A 25,024-nucleotide genomic window follows, 5' to 3' on the forward strand; every position below is an offset into this window, starting at 1 on the left:
TTGATTGGTAAATATGGACATTTGCTGGACAGCTGGTTACTTAAGGCAGGAGCGATTCAGTGTCAAGGATCTAGAAGACAAAACCTACTCAGAAGTCACATGGACAATACTTATCATAGATTCTACTCTAACCTCACCAAAACTGACCTCAAATAAAGGAAGTCGCTATTAGCTTTTAGGAATGACAGGTGCTCCTTCTGGAGAACAGACTTAGCTGAGGATATGCTGGCTGTCTCCAAGTATTTCAAGACTAGCATGTGGAAAAGGAATTAAATGTTCTCTGCTATAGCTTTTACTACAAAGTAGGAGCAGTGGTTAGAGGTTGTATGGTACATTCAGGTTCAATGGAAGGGAAAGACTTCCTAACAGTAAGAGATGTCTTAGAAGGTAGTGGGTTCCAGGTAACTGGGCAAAGACTGGAAGACCATTTGTTGTAGGTAATGGAATTACAGAGCTGGAAGGAACTTCAGTGGCCTCCTTGTCCTTTTCATGCTGAATATATAACTTCCTCTAAAAAGAACTTTAAAAGAGATAAGAACCCTGATCAATACAATGATCAACCATGATTCCAGAGGACCAGTGATAATGGATGCTACCCACCTCCTCATCTAGAGGTAACAGATTAAATATGCAGAATAAGAGAGATGCACATTTTTTGAAATAACAATGTGGAAATTTGTATGCGTGCGTGTGTGTATGTGTGATTGTATATTCATTATGAGGATCTATTCTTTTCTTTTTTTCCCCCTAGCAGAAGAGGAGGTGAGAGGAAGAGAAAATACCCTTTTAATTAAAAAAAAAAATTAACAAATTATCTAATGAGTATTGGCACAAACTGCGAGGAAAAATCTTCCACAATAAAAACCAACTAATAATTATTTGAAAATAGAAGGAATTCTTCTGTAGGTAGAAGCTGAACTATATGGCTTATGAGGTCCTGTCTAACTTTTAAATTCGGTACCTTAGAACCTGTGCCTCTAACAGAAGGGTTGCTTAATGAATACAGTCAATCAACTGCCTGGAGCCAAAGCACCCAGGGGATGGCATGGGGAAATTGGATTCTTGTTTTTTTTTTCTTTTCTTTTCTTTTTTTTTTGGTCAGAGTTGCATAGTTTGTTTTTTTTTAAATTAATAAATTTATTTATTTTTAGTTTTCAACATTTACTTCCACAAGATTTTGAGTTCCAAATTTTCACCCCATCTCACCCCTCCCCCCACCCCAAGATGGCAAGCATTCTGAATACCCCTTTCCCTAGTCTGCCTTCCCTTCTATTTCTTCCCCACTTCTCTTATGCCCTTCCCCTTCTATTTTCCTGTAGGGCAGGATAGATTTCTGTAACCCATTTCCTGTATTTCTTATTTCCCAGTTGCATGTGAAAACACATTTTTTAAAAAACATGTGTTTTTAAAACTTTGGGCTCCAAATTTTCTCCCTTCCTCCCTCCCCACCCACCCACCCTCATTGAAAAGGCAAACAACTCAATATAGGCTATACATGTGCAGTCATGCAAAACACTTCCATAGTAGACATGCTGTGAAAACCTAACTCTATTTCCTTTAATCCTATCCTGCCCCCCCATTATTCTATTCTTTCTTTTGACCCTGTCCCTCCTCAGAAGTATTTGCTTTTGATTACCCCCTTTCCCAATCTGCAATCCTCTCTATCATCCCCCTACTCTCTTGTCCCTTTCCCCTCCTATTTTCCAGTAGGGTAAGAGTGATGGGAAGTTGGATTCTGAAACCCACATCAGAACCACTTCTTAATAGTTTCTCTAATCTATTAGGGTATGTGATACGTGTATGTGTGAAAACTCTTTGGAACCACTATTAAATGCCAAGTGTTTCTATCCATCTCAGACAAACACAAACGAATGATCCTTTCCAAGACTGACAGCAGCAACTTTATTTGGTGATGAAGATGTGTGTTTCTTCCCATGTCCACTAACAATCAAGAGGCAGACCTTAAGCATCCAACTGAGAGGTCACTTTTGTTGTTTGCATCACATTCCATAAAGATTCAAAAGAAATCATCAACACACCCTTCACCCCTTATCTCTGAATCCTGAGATAATTACAGTCACGAAATAAAACTATAATTAAAAAATTATAGTCCCTTTGAAAATTCACGAACGCACCAAGGTAACACTGGAAAAGTTGTCCATTGGATTGATGGTTTTCCCTGCAATCAAACACTTCTGGAGATTTAAGATCACTGATTGCAACATCAAAACAAATTAGAAGCTTTTTTAAAAAAAATGAGAAAGACCAATAGTTTCTGATTGAAATCTCCTTGCTGCAGTTGGGTGCGTTGTCAAAAGTAGAGTTCTTTGGTGAGCATGGAGACCATGCATGGAATCTGTTTCTTCTCATTGAAGGATGGGTCATCAGACTGAGATTCAAAGTCCGTGGCGACTCTGTAGTTCACTCGTGTGAGGATCTGCATGATCTCCAAGCTTTTCCCATCCTCATTCAGGACTGAGCAGAGGGCCTGCACAAACCAAGAGCCCTTTCCCGGATTCCTCCATGAATAATAGCCTTCAGAGAGGGGAGAAAGATCAAAGGGCATGACTTTGGCAGCTAGTTCCCCAAGAGCCATTGGGAAGAGATAAGCTTTCACGTATTAGAAAGGCTTTTTGGATCTGCTTTTCAGAATACTCTTAAGCAGTCCTAACTATGTTTGTGTGAGTCACTACTGATTATAGGATAACAGATTTAGAACTGGAAAGGACCTCAGAGAGCATCAAGGCCAGCCTCCTTATTATATACATGAGGAAACTGGGGGAAGCTAGGTGGTGCAGTGGATAGAGCACCAGTCCTGGAGTCAGGAGGACCTGAGTTCAAATGCGGCCTCAGACACTTGACACTTACTAGCTGTGTGACCCTGGGCAAGTTACTTAACCCCACTGCCTAGCCAAAAAAGAAAAAGGAAAAGGAAAAAAAGAAGAAGAAAAAAGATAGATGAGGAAAACAAGGCCCAGAAAGTTTAAGTGACTTCTCTGAGGTTATAAAGCTATTATCTGAGGTGGGACTTGAACCCAAGTCTCCCTACTACCCACTCAAGCTTGGTGGGTAGTAGATATAGTGTTGGACTCAGAATCAGGAAGAACTGAGTTCAAATCCTGCCTAATACATTTATTAGCCATGTGATTCTGAGCAAGTCCCTGACTCTCTCAGTTTTCTTATCTATAAAATGGGGTTAATAATAGTATCTACCGCCCAGGGATTCTGCGAAGACCAAATGGGATAATATATGTAAAGAGCTTTGCAAACCTTATAGACCTATATAAATACTAGCTATTATTATAGTGTGGCATGGCAGATAGGGTTACAGTCTTTTCTTCTTCTTATTAGGACAGGACAGTACTATGTACACCACTGTGAAACAAGCCAAGGGCTACTAGTGGCAGGTTAATGAGACAAATGAAATAGACTCAACTCTTGTATATTACTGAGTCTATAATGAGAACCTCATTGGTTAAATGTTCTGACCTCAAGTAAATCAGGAATAAATATCTGTTTGCTTATCAGTTATATGGTGCTTTTCAGATTTCTCTCTGAAAGGACATGTCATCAGCCACTGTCAGAAAAAGAATCCCAGCTTGATTATACTTCCAGCATGCCCCTTGTCTAAATCCAATGGGAAAAATTTACTTTCTAAGACTTGCATTGTATTTTCTAGTTTTGAAAGTATTACTCTGTACTACTGGTCCGTTGATCTTCTTAAACTCAAGAGGTAGGTAGGTCAGTTATTACTACACTGGTCAGAATACAAGCTGCCCCATTAAAAAGCAACCTCTTTGTAAAGTAAAAAATGTATACACTGAAAAATAATTATTCAAAATTGCCTAATTTGCTAGTGGCTTTCTTTTCCTGTGCTCTCATTCACTCTCTACCTACATCCCCCACAAGACAATAATTTTGTATTTGCTTTGTGTGCGGGTTGTTTCCTTACAATAGAAAGTAAGCTCCTTATGGGAAGGGGCTACTTCATTTTTGTCTTTTATTCCAAGTACCTACCACAATGCTTGGAATGCAGCAGGGGCTTAATAAATGCTTGTTAATGAAAGAATTGTGAAAAGCACCCTGGATTTGGAGCAAGATGCCCTTGACCCACGTAAAAATCTTGGCTCCATTGCTAACTGGCTGACATTAACCCCGCGTAAGTCACCTCACATATCCAGGTCTATTTCTTCACTTGTAAAATGACTATGTAACTTTTAAAGCCCATTTTCACTCTAATAGACTTATAAGAGGTAGAGGAGTCTACTAATAAAAGATGGCTCACTTTCAGTCGACCTCAACCCTTCCTTCACTGTTAATCAGTTTCAAAGCTTAAAAACACATGGGTTCCAGAATCTCTGCTTCCCTCCCCAACCTATTTTTCCACTTCACAAGAAAGGGGGTGTAGATGAGAGATGGAGATGGAAACAACAAGATTTGGTGATAATTTTATAATGTGGAGCAAGTGAGAATGAAGAGATGTGAATCTGGGTGACTGGAAGGATGGCGGCACCTTCTAAGTCAGCTACTCTCAAACTTTTTGGTAGGACCCCTTGATGCTCTTTGAGCACCTCAAAGAGCTTTTGCTGATGTGGGTTATGCCAATCAACATTTACTGTATTAGAAGTTTTAAAAAATGTATCAATTCATTTTAAAATAATAACAATAACAAACCCGTTACGTGTTAACATAAATAAAACATTTACGAAAAATAACTTTTTTCCAAAATGAAAAAATATATAGTGAGAAGATTAGCAGTTTTACATATTTTTTTTGCAAATCTCTCAAATGTCTGCCAGCTGAAGGCTGAAGGCCAGAAGGCAGCTGGATTCTTCTATCTGTTTCTGCCTTCAACCTGTTACAATATGTTGTTTTGGTTGAAGTAGATGTAAGAAGAAAATCCAGTCTCAAAAAGATAAGTAATTGCGTCTCAGTGTTATTATGAAAATAGTTTTGTTTCTGTAGGACCTTCTGAAAGGGTTTTGGGAAATCCCAGGGGTCCACAGACCACGCTTTGCAAACTGTTGATGTAATAGGTAAATTCAGAAGAGGGGTAAGGTTTTTTTTGGTGGGGAATGAGGGTTTTTTGGATATGTTGAGTTTGAGATGCTTACAGTTTGAAATGTCCAATAGACAGTTGGTGATGAGAGACTGGAGCTAAAAGGAACTACAGATAGAAATATCTCTTTATAGAGCTATACAGATTTATCTAGATAGCTATGAGAGTTATATGTATAGAAATTACTGTTAAATCCATGAGGGTTGATGAGGTCACCAGGTGTCAATGTACAGAAAGAAAAGAGGATCTAGAACAGAGACTTGGGGGTAAACATAGGGTCCCTTTGAACTCTGAATCTGGTAATAAAGTGACCTTATGATTTGATCACCTCCTCCTCCCTCTCCGCACCAGCCATGAAAGATGTAGAATGATATGGTAGGGTGAATGTCATATGGATAAAGATCCATCCTAGGAGCCTGAGGAGTTCTGGAGGAGAGACTACAGGAGAGAATCAAGGAAGGAAGAGAAGTGTCTATGAAAATCCAGAGAAGAAAAGAATATCTGGGACAGAACAGTCAATAGTACCATGCTGAGGAAAGATCAAGAAGGATAAGGAGTGAGGAAAAAACCAATTAGACTGGGCAATCTGGAGATCCAGAGGCAACTCTGGAGTAGGCAGTTGAGTGATTAGGTCGGAACCAGAATGCAGAAGGTTTAGAAGGAAATGAGAAAGTGGAGGCAGTGAGTACAGACAGGTTTTTTGAGGACTTTACCTGAGCAAAAGGGGAGAGATGCAGGACAAAAGTTAGAGAAGATGGAAGGATTGAGTTAGAATTTCTGAAGGATGGGGCAGATATGGGTTTGTTTATAAGCAGTAAGGAAGGAAGGAGTAGATAGTGACTGAAGATTAGAAAAAGGGAGGAGATGATAGTGAGGACAATCTAAATTCAGAGCTAGAAATAACATTAGGGTTAGCCCAACACCCTCATTTTACACATAGGGAAAATGAGTCCCAGAGGACTAATGTGACTTCCTTGAGGCCACCGAGGTAAGTAGAAGAGCTGGGATTTGAGCCCAGGCCCTTTGATTCCAAATCCAGTGTTCCTTCTACCATATTACGGTACATCCTTCATGGCTGGGGGGAGGGGGAGGAGAAGGGAACTAAATTACAGAATCACCTTGCCACCAGATTCGGAGTTGGAAGGGACATGAGAGATTTACAGATGAAACTAAGGCTCAAGAGAGGTTAAATGATTTGCTCAGAGTGATACAAACAGTAAGTAGCAGGGCCAAAATGTGAACCCAAGTCCTTCCTCTGACTCCAAATGTTCCAGCACGCAAAATTCTTAAATCCTGCAGCATTAAAAACCTCACAGAGGTCCATCATTAGGGTCTCCCTGAGTTATTTTAAGAACACAGCAGAGAGAGTTGGCCTCAAAGCCTGGAAAGACTGGGCTTCAGGCCCATTTTTGACTCACACCAGCTGGGTTACTCTGGGCAGCTTTAACACCTTAACCTCTTAGTGTTCTAAGCACCTGTCTAAATTGCAGAGAAGTTGTACAGGTAGAGGGAATTTTCTTCATTCAGATATTCCCTATGGCAATGTAATCACAGATCCAGTCCCCATCCCTACCCCTATCTAACTTAATCTCTTCCTAAGTTTTTATGGACTGTCAGCATCTCCCCAGCGAACACTTGCCAAGGCTGCCCTTATAGGTATAAGGACTTTAACTCAGGTATGATGTTTCTACAAGATCTAAAATAAAGGCTTTCATTCCACAAGATCAGTATAGATTCTCCTAAGGACAAATAAGAAGTGTGCTTGCAGATCGCAGGAGTTTTTGTTTTTTTCCATACTTGTTTGTATCGTTCCTGGCTATTTCCATCCTCGGCTAAATGCAGAGTGGCAATGAAGGGTGGTAAACACCAGGGGGAAACTAAGAGTGGAAACCTTGCTCTTTTTAGCCATCATAAATCCTGAAAAATGCATCTGGCAAATGTTACTTGAATCCGTGTACTTGATGCTCACAAACCTCAAAACAAAACAAAACAAAACAAAAAACCCCACAAGAGTGTTTCTATTTATGTAAACATTAACAGACCTTAGTTAAAATACGTTAGAACCTGACATTTTACCCTGGAATAGTAGATTTAACAGACTACATTTAGCTTTATACCTGGAACTGTGGAATAGGCAAAGAGAAAATCGGCTTCAACTGGTATCTTGCATCCAGGATTAGCATTTGTATCATTTATAGGTCCGGAGTCCGTCTGGATCCCATCATCAAACTCAGAACCTCGGCAAGCCTGAAAACCAAAGCAGGATCCACCCAATAGAGTTTGAAATTAAAACCAGTGTGTTGGCCTCCTACCAAGTTATGGTGAATATAGAAAATGGAAGTGTTGCAAACTATTTCCACGAAGTCCACAGTGAGGGAGCTAATATACTAATCTCAGAAGAAAAAGGGGGAAAAACCTCAACTGCTTTTTAAAACCCAAAGAGCAAATATGTGGATACACGGATAAAACACAGTCCAAGTGTCTCTGTGGGACAGTCTTTTCTCTAACTTGGTTAACTTTGAAAAGTCATTACCTGAATGAAAAATAATTTGGGTTTCCCTAAGAGGGTCCTGCATTTATCTCCCCTAAAGTGGATAGTCAGATCTTTTATTGGGGTCACTCCATCTGTCCCATAAATTACGTCCTCTTCTCCATGGCTCAGAAGGATACAGGCAAAGCAGGCCGAGTCGCTATGGTCTTCTTGAGAAACTGGAATTAAAAAGTGATTTACAATGAGAAGAGTGAGCACTCAGGCCTTCTTTTTTTTTTCCTCCTAAGCCACTAATTCCCCTCTACAATTAACATTTCCTCAGATCTGGTATTTATTTTTGAGTGGGAGGGCATACAGAGAAAAGGGGTGGGTAGCCTCAGTGAAAAGTATTGGAATAAGGGGATAGTTGAGTTCTCTTCATTCTCATCCTCTCCTCCCTGTCCAGGTTCTACCAGGAAACACCACATACTGTCCAACAGGAGATGTGGGTATGGACAAAAGAGGCAGAGCCTTTCCCATTATAATTACCTGATATCTTAGACTCTCAAAGTTCTTTCTATAGCTGGAGGAAATGGTGGGGTGGTAGTGATATATGACAGCACTCAGAATATTTTTCCAACACCGTTTGAAGATTAGATAAGGTAAGATGAGTTAAGTCAGTTCAGTGACATCTTGCCCTCATTGCTACCACCAATGAAGTCAAAGAGAACAGCAGAACCACTGTCAATCTGATAGGCCAATAAGAAAGAACTCTATGATTATTATCTATTCCAGTTTTCTCAGGGGCGTATCAAATGTCATAAGGAAAACCATTCAGAACACTACACTGGTCTGAATAAGTAACAGATTTCCTTCCATAAATGTGACTTGCCTAAAACCTGAATGTGGCCTATTGTCTCATCTGTCATAACCTAGGGAGGGCTGTAGGTTTCCTCAACAGCTACAGAAATATTAGCAGTGACTTCCCTGTTGTTTCTTTTTCAGTTATGTCCAACTCTTGGTCACCTCATTTTTTTTTTTTTTGGCAAAGGTACTGGAGTGGTTTGCCACTTTCTTCTCCAGCTCATTTTACAGATGAGGAAACTAAGGCGGACAGGGTCGAGTGACTTGTCCAGGGTCACACAGTTAGTAAATGTCTGAGGCCAGATTTGAACTCATGAAGATGAGTCTTCCTGACTCTAGGCCCAGCACTCTATCTACTGCACCACTTAGCTGCCTCAGTGACTTCCCTACCAGCCCATATATATGTTGTTGGGTATAGTCAGAGAAGTTCAATGTGATTGCTGCAAGGTTAAAAAGAAGGCTGATCCCTCTCATTTGAAGGCTTCCAATGAAGGTCTTAATATCTTCCCTAAGTCCATCGATGATAGGCATTCCACATTTTATCCATTTCTTGCCTTTCTCCACGGGCCCAAATTTCTCTTAAAGAGGTCATTCTAAAATGGAATGAATTTGCTTACTTCTGACTTTTAGTCTGTATCATATTTTTTCACAGTTGTCCTCTAGTCCTTTTCAAAACTCCCAGAAGAGGCAGAAGTGCCTTGTGCATTTATAAAATGGTCACACAGCTAGTGTTTGAGGTGGGATATGAACACAGGTATTTCTGATTCTAAGTCAGCACTATCATACTACCAACAGGCCACACACTGGTCAGGCAGGCAACTTAGTAGGAGGGAAAGATCTGTAGTGCATCACTCTCTCTGTTTGGCCAAGAGGTCTTTTTATTTCATTAAATATTTCCTAATATCATCTTTTAAAATTTCTAACATTCATTTAAAAATTTTGAGCTCCAAATTCTCCCTTACTCCTTCCCCACCCATTGAGAAGACAAGCAATATATCATCAATTATACAGGTGAAGTCATGCGAAACACATTTCCATAATAGCCCTGTTGCAAACGCACACAGTCAGAGACACAGACACAGACACTTGGCTAAGAGGCTTGCTCTGTACAATTCACCTGCATTAACACTGGCTCACTGGAGCAAAAGACCCCCAGGCTCACCTTGTTTGAGCAGGTTCTGCATGTCGGAACAAGAGCGGTTGTTATAGACTGCCACATCAAAGCCCAAGTTTCTGAAGCATTTATACAGTCCCTCAGCATCTTTATCTGTGCCATTCCTTGTGCCCATGCCTAGAGTGGGAGGGGAACCAATCAATAAATTAGTTAGCCAACAAAATCGAACAACAAACATTTCCCAAGGGCCTCAAATCTGGCAGGAATATGAAATCAAGCTAGAGGCCACCTAACATTTAATACCAATTCATTCCTAATTTCACTTCCTCCCTTTGGCATCTTGAAAGGCCAAACTTAAGGAAAAAAAAAAAACAAGCAAAATAAAAACCAAACCTGAACGGATCAAAGCACTTTCAAACTAACCAAGGTGAGATGATTCCTTTGAATCAACATTGTGGTCAAATTGAGCAGTTCTGTAACAAAAACCTCTTTATATGGGCCTTCTGGGCAAAGTCTCACACGGGCCATTAGAGGGGATTTGGTTATCAAGCTGGACTATCTTGATTGTTGGGTATCTTAATCTAAGACCCTATCCCCGAAATAACTGCTAACTTCTAAGAGGCAGCACAACATAGTAGGGAAAATATTGGACTTGAGGGTTGGAACATGTAGACTAAAGTTCTCCTTTCATCATCTAGTAGCCTTATAATCTTGAGCAAATTTACTGAACCTGCTTCTCCGTCTGCAAAATGGACAATCACATGTGCACAAACTAACACTCTGGATTGTTTTATAGACCAAAGGAGATAATCAATGCAAAGCACTTTAGAAATCTTGAGTACTCTATGCCAACTATTGGCTATCAGACAGGGTGGGACCACAAGCCTGAATTTACTGTTTATTAGTTCTCTTCAGAGAGCTCCTGCATCCAGGTTCAATACATCAGAGACCATCTAGGTCAGGGGTGGGGAACCTGTGGCCTCGAAGCCAAATGCGGCCCTCTAGGTCCTCAAATGTGGCCCTTTGACTGAACTGGATGGGAGGTCAATGCCCTCATTGTACAGATGAGCAAACTGAGCCCCAGAGAAGTTAAGACACTTGCCTAGGAGCAAAAGCAATTGTGTCTGAACTGGTATTTGAACTCAGATATAATAATGATGATGATGATGATAATGATAATGATAATAATAATACTAATAATGATGACAAAGATGATAGCATTCACCTAGTGCTTTAAGGTTTGCAAAGTGCTTTACAAATATTAACTCATTTGACATTATCTTTACTATTTCTTTAAGTCTTTTGCATCTTAGACATTCTCAGTTTCTTTATTCAATCTTCTTATTGCTTTGATTTCAAGTAGGACTTACGGGTTTTATCCTCAAAGTGTTTGTTATTTATTATGACACATTTGCCAACCTTCTTGTAATTCATATCATATTGGAATTTGGGCACAACTACTCGCTTATGGTCATGCAGGGATTGGTTTGACTTCTCTGGTACATTTTTCTTTTTCCTAGGAAAAAAAACAAAAACAAAAAGCCAATTAGGGGTTATGAAAAGAAAAAGATGTGACCTCTGTGGCTTCCTACTTTACTGTCTGCCTCTATGAAGGACTTTTAGCCCACCAACATGTCTATCTGTGCAGAAAAATTAACTTGAGTGTGAAGATGGCTGTGCTACCTGATACTCAACAAGCATTTCCTACGTGCCAGGTATTGTGTTAAACTCTGAGGACACAAAGAAAGGCAAAAGACAGTCCCTGATCTCAAAGAGCTCACTGTTTCATGGTTCATTTTTGGTTTTGTATCCTTAGCATCTAGTATAGTGCCTAGAAAACAGTAGGAGCTTAATAGTTGATTGATGCCTAATTAACAACAAAAAAAAGATATTACAAATAAAATAAAGGAAGGTTCCCAAACTGAGGATACTATCTGGTTCTATAAAATTCAAAATATAGAATAGTCACAGATGCATGAGAAATCTTACCTTATTCTCTAGCGTTTGCTACTGTGGACCAGCCCTTCCTGATGGATAAAAATTTTCCCATGGCTTCCATGAAACTGCTCTCTCCTCATTCTCCTACCAGTTTGACTACTTCTCAGTTCCTTCACTGATTCCTTTATCCTCCTCTTCTCTCCTCCCATCCCCATCCTCCAATCAGCAACCATAAACATCCCCTAAGTCCATGTACTAGGCCCTCTGCTCTTTTCTCTCTCCATTCCCCCACAGAGTGATCTTACCTGTCCCCTTGGGTTCAATTATCATCATCTTATGCAGATGACTCTCAAATCTGCCTATATAGGCTCAACAGCCCCCATTCTAACTGCCTGCTGAACATCTCTGTCTGGATTTCTACAACACCCACTCATCATTTTACCTCATAAACCCACTCTACCCTTCCGTATAATTTCCTTGTTTTTGTTGATGGCACCCAGTTACCCAAGTCTGAAATCTTAAGAGTCAATCCTGATAATCTGCTCCTCTTCCCTCCCCCCATTTACAATTAGTTGCCAAGTCTTTTGGATTCTATCAAAAATCCACTCTCCCCCAATCTCATGGCTACTACGTTAGTTCAGGCCCTCATCACTTCTTAGTTATTAAAGTAATCTCCTGGCTTCAGGGATCTTCATCTTCCAGGTCATCCTTTCTATAGATGCCAAAATCATCTTCCTAATGCACAGGTCTAACCAAGTTATTCTCCTGCTCAAAAACCTTAGGTGGCTCCCTATTGCCTCCACGATAGAATGCAGAGTTCTTAACTGGGATTTAAATCCTTCTACAATTTGGTTTCAATCTACCTTTCAGTCTTACTTCCCCTTCATGTTCTAATCTCCTATTAGCCACTAGATCTCAATCTCTCCTCTTTCTAAGCAATCATAAATGCTTAGAATACTCATTTGTATGTATTAAAATTTTTTCCCCCTCTTCAGGCTAACATTCCCATAAGCTCAAAGTTTTCTTTCCTTTGTCCCTATCACACCCACCTTGGTTTTGCACACAATCGGGTTCAATTTAAGCTCCAGGAGGACAGAAACTGTGTTGTTTCCTATCTTTACATGCCTTGCATGTCTTAAGTTTTTGATGACATTTTAAAATTGAATTAAATTTTATGATAGAGAGAAACATCAAATGTCAGAACTGAAAGGGACCTTAGAGGTCATCTGGTTCACCCATTTATTTTTACAAATGAAAAAACAGAGAAGGAAAGCAATTTTGAAATGCTTCCAAACTTGGATCAATACAAGGACAGCTTATGACGTTAGAAGAGTGTTGATAAAGCATGCCTCCTACCTTGGACTAGAAGTACAGGTTAAGACAGACATTATTAGAAATGGCCAATGTGCTGATTTGTTTACCTTTACCGGAAGGAGGATGAGTTAGTGGGTAATGATAGAATACACACAAAATAAAAGGAATAAAAGGAAACTAAACCTCCTTCTCCAAATATCATAGTTGGTTAAGTCTTCTGACTCTCAGGCCAGTGATTTTTCCACATACATTGACATTTATGATTTGTTATATGGATGTAGATAAATATCACAGGTTCAGTCCCTTATCCTCAACATGACTTGACAGTGTTGTTGTATGATTGTACTCATTCTTACGGGATGTTAGACATTTTCTTAAAAAACAAAACAAAATGACAAATCAGATAAGCAAAAAAAAAAAAAAAAGAACTCACTCTACTTATTAACTAATTCACTTGCACATCTAGGCTACTCTTTCCTATTGTTTCTTTCCTATGTCACGTGTTAGGATATTTTGGCGTTTCAGCACATTGTTTTCTTCACTTAATGTTAAAAAAGGACAGTCAGAATTACAAGCTCAGTAACCAAAGGTGCTCACAGCAGTAGAGAATATTCAGCTCTTCAAGTCAAGCCTCCATCTTGATATTAGCAAAACTCATAAGAACACCAGGGACAGCAAAATGAGAATTATGTTGCTATGGGCCAGGACAAAGGGGAGTGGAGGCAATAAGGTATTTCCTCGTTGCTGCTCAGTCAATAAACTCATTTTTCCTTAGTGTCCCCTATTCAGGTTAAGGTGGCAATCACAGCTCCTATTGCTGTCTGTCCCTTAAAGTATGGTATAATGAATGGACTCCCAGTCTGGAAGCCAGGGTGAGCTCAACATCTAATTCTGGCTATGCCATTCACTTTATCTCCGAGATACTGGACGACTCATTTTATCTCTGGGTTTCTTGGTTTGGACTTTTGTGATTTCCAGAGTTTCTTTGGGCGCTAACATTTCATATTCTCTAACTGATAAATGGTCAAAGGATATAAAGTCAGTTTTCAAAGGAGGTAGTTTACGCTATCAATAACCGTATTTAAAAAATAGCTCCGAAAACACTAGAAAAATGCAAATTAAATCAACTCTGAGGTTTTACATCTCACACTCATCAGACTAGCAAGTTGACAAAAAAAAGGAAGATAATTATTGAAGGAGCTGTGGGAAAATTGGCACATTGAGGCCTTGTTAAAGGAGCTCTGAAGTGGTTCACTCATTCTGGAAAAAAAAATTTGGAACTATATTGATTAAATTGTGTACCCTTTGATTCAGCAATACTAGGCCTCTATACCTAAAATAAAAAATCAAAGATAGAGAGAAAAAAGGACCCACAAACCAAAATGTTTGGAGTAGTTCTTTTTTTTCAGTGGCAAAGAACTGGGGACTAAGAGCTTGCACATTAATCAGGGGATAATGGAACAAATTATGATATATGAATGTAATTTGTATGAAGGAACTGATGCAGAGTGAAGTGAGCAGAACTAGGAGAACAATATGTACAATAACAATACTGTAAAGACAAATAACTTTGAAAGACTTAAGAACTCTGATGAATGCAATGATAAATCGTGATTCCAGAGAACCCATGATAAAACATGAGTCTCACCTCCTGATAGAGGGATGCAGATTGAGACACTACGTATATTTGTTTAATGGGGGTTTATTTTTCTCTTTTCTTTATCAGTGGATAGTGGGGGGAGAGGGAAGAGAGGTGGGAGGGAAGGAAAATGAATGCCTGTTGACTGAAAAAAATTTTAACAAAAAATTTATAATATATAATCTGTCCTGAACCTCTTGGCAAAAAGACATTTTGATGGATCTGTTATCTCACTGATTTGGGTAATTTTCCTGGAAACGATGCAAATTACATTCTATCCATGTTCTGTCATTCTGTGCAACATTCAATCATATTCTCCCCAAAATCTTCCTCAGGGGTTCACCCAATGTTCTAGTCCTCACTGTGCTAGGGCCATCATTTTGGATGGTGGGGATACCAGTCCATTATCGAATTGTCTGTTGAATATTTCTTTCTGGATATCTCATTAGCATCTCAAACTCAGTATCTCCAATACTGAACCCATCATCTTCCCCTGAGAACCTGACCATTTTCTCAGTTTTTCTATTTCTGTGTAGTTAACCAAGTCTATAACCTCAGAGTTATTCTTGATTCCTTCCTCTTCTTCAACACGCCCCCTCATCTCCACCCCAAGATATGGGTTATCCAACCAGCTGCCATATTTTGTCATTTCAGCCTCCCAAATCTCTTACCTCTATGCTCTTCTCTTCATTCATGTAACCACCATACTACTTCAGGGACTTATTAGGAGTACAAAAATAGTCTCCTGATTGAACTCCATCCTTCTGTTCTCTGCCCTCACTATTTCATCCCTCATACAACTGCCAAGAAAAATCTTCCTAAGACCTAAGTCTGACCATATCACTCCGTCACTTGAAAGCCATCAGTGGTTCTCCCCTGAGCTTATCAGATAAAATAATAACAATAATGGTAGTTAACACTTTTATAGTATGTTAAGCAACGTGCATTATATATTTATTTCTCATTTGATCCTCAATTTCTTTTGATCCTATCCTGTGAAATAAGTGCTATTATTACTTCCATTTTACAGATGAGGAAAGTGAGGCTGGCCTTTCAGAGGTTAAATGATATGTCCAGAATCACACAACTACTAAGTGTATGAAACAGGATTTGAACCCAGGCCTTCCTGACTTGAAGTCTGGCCTTCTATTAGCCTGGTTTTTAATGCCCTACATAACTGGCTCCCAACTACTCTTCTAGCCTTATTTTACACTATCTCCCTTCATGAACTACATCCTAGCCAATTTGGCCTATTAACTGCTCTTCCACCCTCTACCTCTGGGGAGCACTTGCATAAACCTTCTCCTATGCCTGAAATGCACCCACTCCCCTAAAATAACACATCTCAGAATCTAGGTCTTCCTTCAAGGCTCAGCTCAGGTGCCATTTCCTCCATGAAGCCTTCCCTGATCTCTCCAGTTTTTAGTCTTCATTCTCTCCCTTATACTATACTTATTTGTGTTCATGTTGTGTGCCTCAAGTAGAATGTAAGCCCCTTGAGGGCAGGGGCTGTTTCATTTTTGTCTTTGTAAGTCTATCCCCTAACACAATGTCTTGCACACAGAAGGCACTTAAAATCAACCGCTGTTAAGCTGGATTGAATGGAAACCATTTTGTTCGCTAAACTGGACTCTAAGACATCAAATATGATTTCCTAGGGCACACAATAGGACCCCTGTGGCTGAACACAGCTGTTCCCAGATCCCCAAAAAAGTAGTTGTCCCAATTTTGCAACCCTAACATGGTACGTGGAAGGTTATAATTTACGCAATAAATTAATGACAGCCATAGAATTTTAGAGAGCCAAAAGATGTCCTAAGGAAAAGAATCTGCGTGTGTGTATGAGAAAGAAGACTATAGTCACCCTTTGCATCACTGATGATTTTTTAAAGAAATTGCACTAGGTATCTGAATAGCATTTGGTCTATGATTAAAAGGAAGTTGCCATTAGTACTCAGTGAATTTCAATTTAAACAAAACCTAAAAGTATCTGTCATTGGAACAACATGCCCAGACATGATTAACATGAAAAAGAAAAGGTGGTATGCTTTTTATTTGAACATTTATTTAATCAAGTGCCCAGAAATAAATATAATGGGGAAAGAATACAGATATTATTTAAGGAAATAGCTTAAGAAAAAAAGTTTCCACTATTACAAAAGGGTGTGTGGTTTTTTTGTTTCATTTTGTTTTAAATATGAAACATAATGCTCTTCCCCAGTTAAGTCTCAAAAGACAGAGAAAGGGAACTTTCCCTACCTATCCTGTCCCCAAACAAAACTCCTACTCTATATACAGGAACATAATATGTTTCCTCATTCCAGAATGAAAAGTCAAAGACCTTCCATAAAATCAAATGAAATCTCAATTGGCAACTCTTTCTCCAAGTCCACCAGTATGTGCTGGGAGGGAATGGTAGTCAGAACTTATTTGTTTAGTCCTTCCTAATCAATCCTTTTCTAAGAAGAAAAGTTCTTAGGGAAGATGCCATTTATAACTGGGAAAGGAAATCCTGAAGCCAAGCTTCACACAAGTAGTCAGGAAGGATGGAATGGAAAAGCATAGATTATATACCATGTGCCAAGTCCTTGGAGATTCAAACACAAAATTGAGTGACATTCCCTCTTCTCAAGGAGCTCACATTCTAACTGGGGGAGACAAACATCAGGAAAGGTTAGTTTTCTGGGTTTAATTTATAGCCGGTGGCTCAGAGCATTTCGGGGAGTAATGACAAAGATAGCAAAGTTTTGTTTGGCAAGCCTTGGATTAGGATTAAGAAGAACTGAGACCTAGCTATACCACTTGCACTGGTCAATGTGACCTTGGATGTCAGTTCCCCTCTCTTTTTCCCAGTTTCCTCATCTGTAAAAGTAGAGAGTTGGACAAAATGATCTCTAAACACCCTCCAAGCACTAACATTCTTCACCACAATAAGTGGAAGTAAATGAAAAAAATCTCCAAAAAGAAAAATTTGATGTGCTAAATCAAGACCCATTCCACATGGATGCATAAAAGTCCAAACAATATAATTGTCCTGATATTAAAATCATTAGAGAGGCAGCATGGAATAGCTAGATGGATGGATAGCTGGCCTTAGAGTCAGGGAAACCTGGGTTCAAATTCCACCTCTGACACACATTGGCTGTGTGATCCGAGGCAAATTACCTAACCTCTCAATGCTCTAGGCCAATCTTTAAGAATTCAAGTTGCAGAGGGGATGCTGACCTGCATTGGTAGAGAAAGTTTCCTCATTTCAGAACTCCCATTCCTATTAAATCACTAGATTTAATTTAATTTAATCCCATCCCCAGGGTTGGATGGGACCTTCAAGGGTACTTAGTTCAATCACTTACTTCTCTATATGTACTCTCTATTCAAACCAGACTGGCCTGGAATAGATGGTCTCTAATGTTCCTTCTGGCTCCAAAATCTATGATTCTGTGGATGGTTCCCTGAACTCAACCTGCCAGCTCCCAAAGATCCCAAGTTCTTTTAACTAATTTTCCTATGCTCTGATTTCCAGTCCCTTCACCACCCTCTGATTGCACTATATCTTATCAAGATTTTCCTTGAAACCCTAGGCTCAGAACTAAATACAATAATACTCCAGATGTATCTAACCAGAGCACCATTACATAATTTCCTCCTTTGTTCTAGACATAATGCTTCTAAGATCTTAAGATCTCATTAGTTGTTTTTTAAAGTTGGCATCTCACACTGTTGGCTCATGTTGAGTTGGTGGTCTAATAAGACCACTAGAACTTTTCACAGAAATCATTGTTTAGCCATACCTCCCCTTCTTCTATACTTGTACAGTTTGTTTTTTGAACCCAAGGATAGGAGATTATTATTATTATTATTATTGTTATTGTTATTAAATTGTATCTTACTAGAGTTGGTCTATTATTCTAGTCTCTCGAAGTCCCAGCTCTCGAAGCCACGAGCAATATAATTTTGGGCAAGTCACTTAATATCTCTAAATATTAGTCTCCTCATCTTTAAAGCGGATAAAATAGTTTTTACTGTCTTCTCACAGGATTACAGTGAGGCAGCATGGTACAGTGAAAATAGGGCCAGATTTGAAGTATGAAAACCTGGATTTGAATTCTTGCTCTGCCACTTACCACCCATGTGAATGACCTTGGGCAAGAAACTTAGACTCCCTGGGTTAGACTGGATCACTGGTGTCAAACTCAAATCAAGATGGGGGCCATACATAAGGATCCCTGTAGGCCACATATTGACTTAGTTTTAAAATGTAATATATCTATGTTTTATTGTATTTTTATTGTATTTATTTGGCTAAATATTTCCCAGTTACATTTTAATCTACACACTGTTGTGGGCCACATGTTTGATACCTCTGGCCTAGACATCTATGAAGAAGCTTCCAGCTCTAAATCTACTACACCCTATGGTTTGTAAACTACTAAACATAAAAATGGGAGTAATTATTATTATTGGATACATATCCTTTCATTATAAGCTGTACCTCCTTAGCTTGAAGTCCTGGACAGATTTACCTAAGAATACTCTAGCCTTCAGCCAAGTCACTGATAAAACCAGTAAAAAGACTGGTCTAAAAACATATCCATGGGACATTCCAAAAGAGATCTCTCTTGAGATGTGGTTCCAGTCTCTGATTTAGGTCGGGTCATTTCAACCAGTTCTGAATTCACTATAAATTTTAAGTTCTCTGAGGGCAGAGATAGAACATTTGATGAAGTCCTGTTGACTGACAACAGATCTCATTCTGAAGGCCTCAGTTCCATATAAGTGGAATGAGTTTAGGTATTTCAACATAAAACTTGATAGAATATAATCCTACCTTTTAGTAGGGGTAGGGTCACGTAGCAGTCTATCTGTTCCACTGAACTTTTTGTGCGCCTTGAAACAATTTCTGGGGAAAATGCCCACTGGATACCACCAACACACTGACCAGTTCCCTACCGGCTTGGGCCAGGGTCATTCAGCATAAAACTTGGAGGACTTGCCATCTTACATTGAACCTGGGTTAGACTATATGGAAGGGCTGTTCATTGAGCTTGAATTCAAGGTGAAAAAAAAGGTTATACCTCTACCTTTTCTCTGTGACACATAATAGAGCTCATTTTAGAAAGAAAAAAGGAATCTTTTCATAATTATTCCTGGTACACTTAATGTTTCTGGCCTAGGAAAAGTGTTCAAGGATTGGTCCAAGATGAACTAACTTGAAATGATGCAATCTGATGGATTTACGGGACAGAACCACTCCTTATATTACTGATGTTTGGGTTGGCCCAAATGCAGGTACTGGTTCAACATGCTCCGGCTCAGCCCAGGCCAGGCTCGTAAACTTTTCCTAAGCATGAAACCTTAAATGAGCCAGACACTAATTTCAAAGACACCTTCCTTTCTAAGGTGTGTGTTACCATAATTAGGCAAGGCAACTGCTATTCAGTGAAGAAAGTAGCAGCCACCTCACTGTCAGGCCACCAGCGATAATAGGAGAGCTAGCCCAGGTTTCTGGGCCAATCTTCACAACCCAGGCCACTGCAGAACTGACTGTGTTGACAGGAAATGAAAACAAGAGAGCCAGATGAGCCCTTCTTTGTGGCATATCAATACCGCTTTGGACAGCCTGGTTAGCCAGGTGGTTTTCTCTGTTGTGTGTCGATGTTTGCCTCCCCTCGTCTTGTGTTTTTCCTCCTCCCTCTCCCCCCACTGTTTCATGCACTGGTTTGCACTGCAGGCTGCTGGATATCTTAAGGCATAACATATAGTAAAAGAATGGACACTGATGATGCTGTCACAAGATCAGTGACAGCTGCAGCCTTGACGCCACCTTCAGAGCCTTTTCCCAGTCTTGCCTGTGAGCCTCCGTCAGAGGTTTGACAGTCGACAGGGCACAGAATTCTGACAGTGAAATCTACATCGAATCACAGTCTGCTCAATCTGGAAGTCTCTCTAGAGATCACATTATTTAATTTTGTTAATTGTTAGCTGCAGCAATATTAGAAAAGACCTGATATATAAATATTAAGCCTAACTAGGAGGAGGTGGGGGAAAAACATTATTAGGAAGCCATTTTATCATAAAAAATTATTACTTCTTTTATTTATTTATTTATTTATTTATAAACTTATTTATTTAATTTTATTTACTTCCTTTATTTAACATTAGGTCTGTTTTGCTTTTGAATTTTTTCCCCTAAAATATAACGCTACCTAGAAGCATTGTTTGTGCTGATTAGTTTTCTTCCTCTTCCCCTTATCCCCCCTTCCTATTTAATCTTCTATTTTCATTTAATCCAATTAATAGGGCACCTCTAAGGTACAGAATTTTAAAAACAGGTGTTAACTCATCATTTACATAATATCTTGGCAGCTTAGGCAGAATGTCAATGTCTCTTTGCCTGTGGGAGGTAGAGAGGTAGGGCTGAGAGAGAGGAAAGGGACTTTTTACGAAAACAGAAACCTAATTAGTGGTGAAAAATAAAGAGGAAATATTCCGGTCCCTGCTATTGTGTATTTGACAACCTTTCATGTAACCCTGGGGGATACCCATTCTCCATCATCTTCCTTTTATTCTCCTTCTTTTTTTCTCCTCCACCTTTTGGTATTCTTTGTTCCTCTCCATCTCAATAACCAATATTTAAGTGAGTGGCAGGATGGTACAGGGACAATGGTACTAGATCGGGAATTTGGAGATGTCAGTTCTAGTTATTAACCAGAGGAGAAACTTAAATCAACTTACTTTATTTTTCTGGGTCTTTGTTTCTTCATCTATAAAGAGAGGGAGTCTGATCAGATGAATTCTACAATCTCTGCTAGTTCTTACAAAAATGGCACTTGATTAAAAATAATAATAAACTAGCATTTACATAGTACTTTAAGGTTTTCAAAATGCTTTTACAGATGTTATCTCACTTTATCTTCACAACAACACCGTGTGGTAAGTGCTATTATAATCCCCATTTTACAGATGGGGAAACCAACACATCAAAGTCCTCATTCTACTCTGTCCTCAGTATCTCATCTTTTCTCTTAATTTATAATTTCTTATAAGCAAAAACAATTCAAAACTAAGAGGGTTTGTGACATCTGATTCCAATTTGTGGTATTTTCTTTATGAGGTAATTCCTATCTGTCTGACAAATCCTATTCAGTTTCCTTAGCTGAATCCTCATTCAGGTCACCCCTATTAACCATGCATGTCCTCTATGGCTCTATCCTAGGCCTTTTCTTCTTCTCATTCCATACTATTTCACTTAGTTATTTTATTAGCTCCCACAGCTCTAACTATGATCTCTATACAGATGATTCTCAGGTTCATTTGCCTAGTCCTAACCACTCTTCTGACTTTCTGTCTCATATCTTCTACTGAACTTACAGAAATATTAAATTTTTTATTTTCCTCCGAATTACATGTAAAAAACAATTTTAAACATTCATTTTTTTAAAATTCTGAGTTCCAATTTCTCTCCCTCCCTTCCTCATTTCCCCTTTCCCCTCACTGAGATGGCAAGCAATTTGATATAGATTATACATGTGCAGTCATGCAAAACATATTTCCATATTAGTCATGTTGTAAAAGAAAACATCACCAAAAAAAAAACACCTCAAGAAAAATAAAGTAAAAAATGTATATTTCGATCTGCATTCAGATTCCATCATTTCTTCCTCTAGAGATGGACAGCATTTTTCATTATAGTCCTTCAGAATTGTCTTAGATCATTGTATTGCTAAGAATAGGTAAGTCTTTCACAGTTGACTAGCATATATTACTGTTACTCTGTACAATGTTTTCCTGGTTCTACTCATTTCACTTTGCATCAGTTCATGAAAGTCTTTCCAAGTTTTTCCTAGAAGCATCCAGCTCATCATTTCTTGTAGCACAATAGTATTCCATCACAATCGTATGCCACAGTTTGTTTGACCATTTGCCAGTTGATGGACAACCAACCTCTTAACTTCCAATTCTTTGCCACCACAAAAAGAGCTGCTATAATATTTTTATACATATAGGTCCTTTTCCCTTTTTTAAAAGAAAGTCTCTTTGAGATACAGATTTAGTGAGTCAAAGTGTATGCATAGTTTTATATCCCTTTGGGCGTAGTTCCAAATTGTTCTCCAGAATGGTCGGAGTGGTTCACAACTCTACCAACAGTATATTAGTGTCTCATTTTTCCCACATCCCTCTAATACTTGTTATTTTCCTTTTCTGTCATATTAGCCACTCTGACAGGTGTGAAGTGGTGCCTCAAAGTCATTTTAGTTTGTATTCCTCTAATCAGTAGTGACATAGAGCATTTTTCATCTGACTATAGATATAGGTTTGATTGCTTTGTCTGAAAACTGCCTGTTCATATCCTTTGACCATTTATCAATTAGGGAATGGCTCTTATTTTTTTATGAATTTGACTCAGTTTTCTATATATTTGAGAAATGAGGTCTTTATCAGAGAAACCTGCTGTAAAATTTTTCACACTTAAAATTACCATCTTCCTCCATCCTATTTCCCCCTATTTATCCTGCTCTCTCTTTATTTTCACCATGCCCCATCCTCAAAAGTGTTTTGCTTCTGACTATTGCCTCCCCCAATCCACCCTCTTTTCTATAAGCCCTTCCACCCCAATCCCTTTTCTCTCCTTTCCTGTAGGGTAAGGCACATTTCTACGCCCAACAGAGTGTGTAGGCTATTCCTTCTTTGAACCAGTTCTGATGAGAGCAAGATTCCCTCTTACCTACCCACCTGCTCCCTCTCACCTCCCCCATTTTTCCTTCCACTGTAAAAGTTCTTTTTTGTCTCTTACATGAGATAATTTACCCCATTCTATCTCTCTTTCCCCTTCACCCAGTGCATTCCTTTTTCTTACCCCTTAATTTTATTTTTTTAGATAATCATTCCATCATATTCAACTCATGCCCATGCTCCCTCTGTCTATGTATATGCCTTCTAACTGCCCTAATAATGAGAAAATTCTTAGGAGTTAGGAATGTAATTCTTAGGAATGTAAACAGTTTAACCTTACTGAATCCCCTATGATTTCTTTTTCCTGTTTACCTTTTATGTTTCTCTTGAGTCTTGTGTTAGAAAGTCAAATTTTCTACTCAGTTCTGGTCTTTTCATCAGGAATGCTTGAAAGTCCTCTATTTCGTTGAATTTCCGTTATTCCCCCTGAAGGATTACATTCAGTTTTGCTAGGTAGGTAACTCTTGGTTGTCATCCTAGCTCCTTTGCTCTTCAGAATATCATATTCCAAGTTCTCAGATGCTTTAATGCAGAAGTTGCTAAATCCTGTGTTATCCTGACTGGTGCTCCATAATATTTGAATTGTTTCTTTCTGGTTGCTTGCAATATTTTCTCCTCAACCTGGGAGCTCAGGAATTTGGCTATAATATTCCTGGGAGTTTTCATTTTGGGATCTCTTTTAGATGATTGGTAGATTCTTTTAATTTCTACTTTACCTTCTGGTTCTAGTATATTGGGGCAGATTTTTTTGATAATTTCTTAAAAAATAATACCTAGACTCTTCTTTTGATCATGGTTTTTAGGCAGTTCAATAATTCTTAAGTTATCTCTCCTTAATCTATATCCCAGGTCAGTCGTTTTTCCAATGACATTATTCACATTTTCTTCTATTTTTTTCATTCTTTTTAATTTTTTTAAAAAAAAATCTTTTTTGAGTTCTTCCAGGAATTCTTTTTGGTCCTGAGACCAATTCACGTTTTTCTTCGAGGCTCTGGATGAAGCAGTTTTGATTTTGTTGTCTTCTTCTGAATTTATGTTTTGGTCTTTCCTATCACCATAGTAACTTTTTATGGTCAGTACATTTTGTTGCTTTGTTGTTGTTTGCTGATTTTCCCAGCCTATTTCTTGACTTTTAACTTTATATTATTGGACTCTGCTCCGGGGGTGGAAGGAGCACTGTCACAAGCTTCAGATTTTTTGTGCATTTAGTTCTGGGGGTCTGTATGTTTTCGGTTTTCCTAAGGTGGCATGATCTAAGGAAAAGGTCTCTCCTAGCCTCTGCTCTTGTCTGTAAGTGACCACAAGCACTCTTTTCTGCCATGGACTGTGACGAGGATTCCCACTCCCCTGTAGCCACAAGCTCTGGTACGCTAGTGCTACTCATCCTCACGCTGAGACTGCAATCTTGCACTGAGACCAAGATCTACATATAGGCAATGCAACAGAGTCCTGCCCCTGGTACCTGCAAAGGGACCCCTGTGATCTCCTTCTGACCAGTTATCTTATCCCCTTACTGTCTGTGGGCTGAGAGCTCTGGAAGCAGTTCCAGCTGTGGTTAATTCAGTCACTCCCAAGGCCTGCTGCTGATTTGCTGGGATGTGGCCTGCTGCTAGCACTAGTCTGTGCTCCTCTCTCAACCAGGTGTGACAGACCTTTCCTGCAGACCTTCTAAGTTGTCTTGGGCTGGAAAATTGCTCCACTCTTTCCTTTTGTGAGTTCTGCCACTCCAAAATTTTTCTTTTGAAGCATTATTTAAAGCTGTTTGAAGGGAAATGCCTTTTCTCCACCATCTTGGCTACCTACCGGACATCTTGAGCTAGATGTTTCATGGGTATCTTGAACTTAGATGTCTCATAGACATCTTAAGCTCATGTCCAAAACTGAATTAATGAT

At 39.1% G+C, this 25,024-nt stretch overlaps 1 protein-coding gene across 1 annotated transcript in view; it reads right to left on the reverse strand.

Annotated features, from left to right (window-relative positions):
* Nucleotides 1-1,875: 1,875 nt before the first annotated feature.
* CASP7 (caspase 7) overlaps nucleotides 1,876-25,024 on the reverse strand; it is a 57,139-nt gene continuing 33,990 nt past the window's right edge. Inside the window, exons 3-7 of the mRNA XM_027852212.1 lie at nucleotides 10,878-11,023; nucleotides 9,556-9,684; nucleotides 7,593-7,768; nucleotides 7,177-7,306; nucleotides 1,876-2,535 (exon numbers count right to left, since the gene is read on the reverse strand). Of these exons, the coding sequence (XP_027708013.1) occupies nucleotides 2,312-2,535; nucleotides 7,177-7,306; nucleotides 7,593-7,768; nucleotides 9,556-9,684; nucleotides 10,878-11,023 (805 nt within the window). The 3' untranslated portion in view covers nucleotides 1,876-2,311. The remainder of the gene's footprint in view (nucleotides 2,536-7,176; nucleotides 7,307-7,592; nucleotides 7,769-9,555; nucleotides 9,685-10,877; nucleotides 11,024-25,024) is intronic.

This window comes from Vombatus ursinus, unplaced genomic scaffold, assembly GCF_900497805.2.
Source record: "Vombatus ursinus unplaced genomic scaffold, bare-nosed wombat genome assembly UNPS02009205.1, whole genome shotgun sequence".
Lineage (NCBI taxonomy): Eukaryota > Metazoa > Chordata > Mammalia > Diprotodontia > Vombatidae > Vombatus > Vombatus ursinus.